The following is a 6158-nucleotide window of genomic DNA, read 5'->3' on the forward strand; positions in this document are numbered from 1 at the left end:
TGTGGTATAGAGGGCCCATAAGGCAAAACTATAAATAGGAGACATTTCCCTACTTTCAAGGATTGACTTTTTCAGATCTAGAACATTGTAATAGCAAAATATATAAAATCTCTCTCTATCTCTCTCTGATATTGGTCCGGATTTGTGTGTTCTTCTTTAGCTTTATTTACTCATCCAATACTTAAATATTATTTAATACATATATTTAGTGTAAATCACCGATTTCGATTCACTTGCTCACAGCAAATCCATATACATTTTCTTTCAACCAAATAGATTAAAGCTCATCCACATATCCTATACCTCACTTACAAATTCAATTGATTACCTAAATTCGGGGTAAACAAATTGTAGTCATAGAAGTAATGAATGTGAGTAAATCTACGCAATCACAATATTAGAGTATGTGTGCTCTTCACTTAAGCTTGCTATGCTAATTGGTCCATGTTTATACTTCCAAGAATCATTATTACTAAGAGCAAAATGGGAAGAATGTATATAATTATCTCTTGGTTTTTTAAAATGACACTATTTTAGACTATCTCTTTTTAGTAAGGACGACAAGTAAAGTGGACCAGAGGGAGTATATATATGGACTATCTTGAGAAAATTCCTTAGCGCAAAATTTTACGTACATCAATTTTCTGCTTGCAAGGAAGCGTGCAAGTAGGTGAAATCAGCCAAGCTAGTCACTTGGAACATAGAGGGGTATCAATCCCCGAGCTTTTGGGTCTTGAGAACGGACTTCAGATTTGCTCTTTGTATAATGAGTAGCAAATAAGGCTTAAAATTTTAAGGTTTTTACTTCTATATCCCAACTTGTCAAAGCTAACACTTTTCAATTGAAATTTCCCTTGATATTATTATTCAAAAAATCAAATAATTTTATGCTTAATAGCGTAACAGGGGGACCCTTCGCGGGGGAAAATATCATTTATGTACACACGTATAGGTGAATTCTCTTTACACAAAAATCTTATGTACATCCGTGGTTAAGTATTTATTTTACTGTCATGTTGGAAAAATCAAATGAATCTATATATTCTTAGCCTAGCCGCTCTGGATGGAGGTTCAATAGACTGAGCAAATAATTTTTTTTACCTATGTCATATTGTATAGTAAAAATGCTTGAAATTTGCAACTCTTTTTGGTTATTGATCACCTTTCTAGTGTTGCTAAAAAAAAATCACCTTTCTAGTAACTAAAGAAAGCAAAAAAAAAAAAAAAAAAGTTAGTATTTCTCTATAAAGAACAATTTGCCAGTGTAGCAATTCAAAATTAATCTCGAATTTCATTGATTTCAGTTTGTTTCAGTATTGGCTAAAGCCCGTACTTTACAAGAAATGTCATACAAATTTACATGACATGATGGGTTCTCCCACTGTACAAGTTCTTTAATTGCCTTCTCCATCTCTTTAGTCTCCTTCACAAGACTCTCCATGCAAAAACCCAAAGCACTCAAACTCAAAACCAATTCACTTTTATTACCACCATTGACCATAACATCCACAAGTTCATTTGAATGTTGAATATAAGAACTTAAGTTTTTCTCATTTCCATCTTCATCACTTGAGGACCTTGTATTATATGATGATGATTTTCCCAACTCAATATCAATTGAATTTTTCTTCTTCTCGAATTCTTTATCAAGTACCGCGAGTGATTTTACCGAACTAACCTCCTCGAAACATTTAGTGGACGTGCCAATTAAATCCTTGAAAAGCATGAGGTCAGCATCTAGTTTGTTCACAATTGCTTTCCAGACATTACTGTCTATTGAGGTACTTGTTGATTGTTGTTCGAGGAATCTTAGTGCTTGTGACCCAAAATGTAAATATTCCACCATTTTTGATAAGGACCCTATGAGCTTACCATAACAAGCACTACTAAAAGGCAAAAACCAAAAATTGGGCTCTGCCTCAGCTTCCGCTATGAATTTTCCCAATTCGTTTATGTGGAATTTAAGCTTAGTTAGGCTTTCGTCTAAACTATTTTTGTTAGATGACGAGAGGGTTATCGAGTCGATGCCTTCGTGCAATATTTTGAAGCTGTTGGAGAGCTGGATTTTAGTTAATGTAGAAGCTCTTGTTGGGTGGAACAAAATTTCGACCATGATGGAACATGATAATCCAATGAAGGTTTCTGTGATTCTTGCTATGGCAAATTCACTTGGGGGACCAAATCCTTGTCTACCTAGAATTAGTACTGCGCCAATAACAGCCGAAATCCCACCTGAGCACAAAGCAAAACGAAAAAAATCAGAGGCAGATTCATAATTTAAACTTAATTGATATGTTCATGTTTTAAGGATTTCGCCAAAGAGCAAAAGGGCAGCCCAGTGCACTAAGCTCCCGCAAATTGTATACTTCATGTCAAAAATGACGATTCAATTGAACCCATCAAATGTATAGTCCATTTGCCTTTTAAGAAGCTTCTTTTTGTTCTTTAATACTACTACACCCCTTTTGGTTAAACATACTGAGTTTAAGTTATAGTAGTATACATCATTGGTGTAAGGAATTTTTACACCATCAGGTACAATCCACATTTTCAAAAGGCGTACTTGTAGATATTAGGTGGGTGACCTGATAGAACAAGAATTCATTTACACGGAAGATGCATATAACTTAAACTCAAAATTACGTTGTATTGGACTTAGGACAAATTGTACTAGAAATGTCCCTATTTGTATCTTCATATGTAGAAAAACAAGAAAGGGAAAAAAAGGTATCCTACCTGCCTGGCCGTACATCCGGCTACGGCTCAAAAAGCTGCTGACAATGAACCAAGGAAGCAAAGACAAGAACCTTATTTGCACAAATCTTTCAAAGAGAAAACATCCTAAGACACCATATACTGTTCCCAATACTGTCCCTTGTGCCTTAATATTAGCAACTTTAAATGTTGCTTCTCTTGTTGCTGCAAGGCTTATTGCAACTGGCAGCCCTGCCCAAAATCCATTCTCTTTGCTATATATTGATCCAAAAAGAATAGCAAATCCTAATGAAAGTGAACACTTAAAAGCTGCCATAAATCTTCTGCTATTTATAGTAATTGCCAAATTGTTCCATGTCTTCCTCATAAATTCTTCTTGATCAACTTGTTTGTTGGAACCAATGGATTCTTTTTTGGATGATAAAGGGAATATTGGTTTGCTTAATAGATTTTTTAGGCAAAAAATGAAAAATAAAGAGGGTAGATCTTTTTTGGTTGGTTGAATTGTTTGAAGTGTTTGGAGGAACTTTTCTGCATCATGTGCATCTGACTCTGGGACAGTGGCTGACTCAATTAGGGACATGTTCTTGATTTGCTTTGAGATGTGATCTCCTAGTTTTTCTAGACCATCTTTTAGCTCTGTGTTAAGAATACCAACTGGAAATGGAGGAGAATTTTCCAATGCAATTTGCATCCCTCTTAAGGGTGTTTGGATTTCTTGAAATTTGTCCCCTGGATTATCTCCATAGGATCTTAAGAACTTGAAAGGAAATCTTTCCCATTTCATGCTTTCCTGTTACAAAAGATTTAAGAAAAAATGAGAACAAATTTTACTCAAAAGTAACTAGTTACAACCCTTCATCCCAATTTATGCGACTCGGTCCGACTATTTATGGAGTTTAAGAAAAAAAAAATTAAAAATAATTTGTCATCTAAAACAAGCTTTATTATGTGTGTCGATTCATCTCATTAACTGTAAAATAAAAAATTCAAAGTTCATTTTAAAAAAAAAAAAATTACTAAAAAGATAAGGGTGTCACCTAAACTGAGTTAAAAAGAGAGTAATAAACATGTCATTATGTCATTAGTGGGCTTACTTGTTTGGATTTAATGGCTTGGAGAAGTTTGGGTCCATTGTTAACTAAGGACTTCGCTTGAAGAATTAAAGCAAGTGCTGAAGTGTTGTCTTCAGCCGAGAATGCCTTCACAAACAGGTTAATCCTCTCGGCAGCATTTTCCACGAAGAGCCTGCTCTTCTCTTTTACCTGTAAACGCATTAACCAATCTTGTTAAAGCAAAAAAAGTTTATCCACACAATTTGCGCCAAGTGTTTTTAATCATGTAACTATACTACACATTGACAGTTGAAGTGTGTAATCATTTTATCTAAAAATTTAAGCTCTTAGAGAGAATTCATTTTTATTTATTTAATTATGTCTTTCCATATTGATAATTTAATTGCTTTAACACTATCATGTCATTAGATAACCAAGTACATAACTACAAGTAACAAGTGAAATTAGTAACTTAGAAAATAATGCAGAAAATCCTCTATAGCAGATTAAAATGTATTGGTAGTGTGAAAATATCATTAGTTAGTGGATATCATATAGGTTAATTCCTAGGAACATTGCTGATGCTTGAAGACAAAGTGCATGCTAATGCTTGAAAAATGAAACGAGTAATAATGCATTTAACACTAGCTTTTATGATATTTAGGTACTAGTAATTAAACTTGATATTACGGCTAGTGCGCTACTATCACAAGAAAGAATGAAGAGCTTAATTAACACGAATATAATTAATTCTCACCTCACAACATGCAAGATTTGGATATGGAAGCAGCAATGCTAAAACACAAGCCACCACTCCAACCGCCGTGCTAGCGGCAACGTGAATCGGGTGCATAATTGGTTCCGTTTTTCCACCATTAATATAACCTATAACATACACAATAACAAGTTGCCCTAGCGCGATACGCTTCGCTATCAAGTGAGTATTTTCGGGCAGGACCACAAAAAACGCGCTCAGCCCCACGGCCGTAGCCGTGGTGCTGGCCGTGAGCCTGCCCGGCCCTATCAACCACAGGCTCAGTATAGCGGGACAAACACCTTGAATTGTGGCATAAAGTGCGAGCCAACAACTACGTAAAGTGTCACCTAACGTGGCATTAGTCACGACGAGAATAACCGTAACGTAGGAGAAAGCTGGGAATGCGACTTGAGTTTTGAAGCATTCGGGCCCGAAAAGGGTGGCAACACCAACTATCGAACAAGCCAAGGCGGTTCGAAAGGCGGAGGCTAAGCAAGTCCGCCACATAGCTCTAGCTCGAATCGATTCGAAGCTAGAGGTTGCCATTTTTAAAGAGATTGAGATTTTAAGAAATAGATTGATCTATGATTTTTGTAGAGAAGATGAATGACGTTAATTTCTTGTTGGCTCTTAATTTCCTTCTTCTTTTATTATCACGTCCGAGTGAGTGGAAAAAAATTGGAATAGGAGAAGGGGTTTATATAGAGATTTCGTGGGACAACACGTGAGAAGCGTAGTGGGATCCTTGTGGGGTATGGGCACTAAGGTGAGGATGCCTACGCCAGCCAAGAATTTTCTATGAGGAACTGAGGGTGATTTCATTAAATCAGATTACATGGATGAGGATGAGAAGATTTAATAAATGAGTTAATATTGACCCCTAAGACTTATTTTCTAGAACTTCGTCAAGAGCTCCGTCTTGCTTTATGGTTTATTAATGCTCCCTCCATCTCACTTTCGTGAGACGATTTGAAGTAGGATGTGAGATTATCTAATTTTCGATATGAATTCAAACATAATGTTTTTTCATTTTAAAAAAAAAAAGTTAAGTAACATATTTAGAAACTATTATAAGATTAATTTAATTCACACAGGATCTTGAACACAATAATCTTACATGGAGATAATACGGAAAACATACCTGATGCGGAAGACATTATCACGAAAGCGGAAGCTTTAATTCTAGAAACTGATTTCTACCTCCTTGCCCTAGTCTTACGTTATCACAGCCGTCAGTATTGGGAAAAAAATTGTATAGAATAAGTGGTAACCTAATGGGTGGAGGGAGGACCAATTTCTAGGAGTTGAGACTTAATCCGGTGCGTCCATCAAGTAACCGATCTAACGGATGAGATTTATTCTTCATTAAATATTAGTTATGGGTTTTACATTAATTGGGCCACATATTAGCATTAATAAAATTCTAACATTCTCCCACTTGGCCTAATGACCGCATAACACTAATATTTAACAACATAAACATTAGTTGCGCATAAAATAAATCTCTTGTATAACGTCCATCATACATACCATAATATGACAAACCACTAATGCGAGTTATGGCGGTTATACATAATTTTGTGCTACATACTCCCTTCCATATACTACAACATTAGCAACTTATCATACGC

The 6158-nt window shown here is 35.6% G+C and overlaps 1 protein-coding gene across 1 annotated transcript; it reads right to left on the minus strand.

Moving 5' to 3' along the window:
- Nucleotides 1-1265: 1265 nt before the first annotated feature.
- LOC132599617 (uncharacterized) lies at nucleotides 1266-5160 on the minus strand. The gene is made up of 4 exons (XM_060312930.1): nucleotides 4528-5160; nucleotides 3813-3980; nucleotides 2737-3508; nucleotides 1266-2232 (listed from the first exon to the last, which is right to left on the minus strand). Exons 1-4 carry the CDS (start codon nucleotides 5071-5073, stop codon nucleotides 1301-1303), a joined length of 2418 nt encoding a protein of 805 aa, XP_060168913.1. The 5' UTR covers nucleotides 5074-5160; the 3' UTR covers nucleotides 1266-1300.
- Between the last annotated feature and the right edge of the window lie 998 nt (nucleotides 5161-6158).

Source organism: Lycium barbarum, chromosome 6 (genome assembly GCF_019175385.1).
Source record: "Lycium barbarum isolate Lr01 chromosome 6, ASM1917538v2, whole genome shotgun sequence".
NCBI classification, from domain to species: Eukaryota; Viridiplantae; Streptophyta; class Magnoliopsida; order Solanales; family Solanaceae; genus Lycium; species Lycium barbarum.

Coding starts and splice junctions, on each gene's coding strand:
- LOC132599617 (XM_060312930.1), bottom strand. CDS start 5,073: ATGGCAACCTCTAGCTTCGAATCGATTCGAGCTAGAGCTATGTGGCGG. Junction 3,981..4,527: donor CAAATCTTGCATGTTGTGAG/GTGAGAATTAAT, acceptor ATGCGTTTACAG/GTAAAAGAGAAGAGCAGGCT. Junction 3,509..3,812: donor AAGCCATTAAATCCAAACAA/GTAAGCCCACTA, acceptor CTTTTGTAACAG/GAAAGCATGAAATGGGAAAG.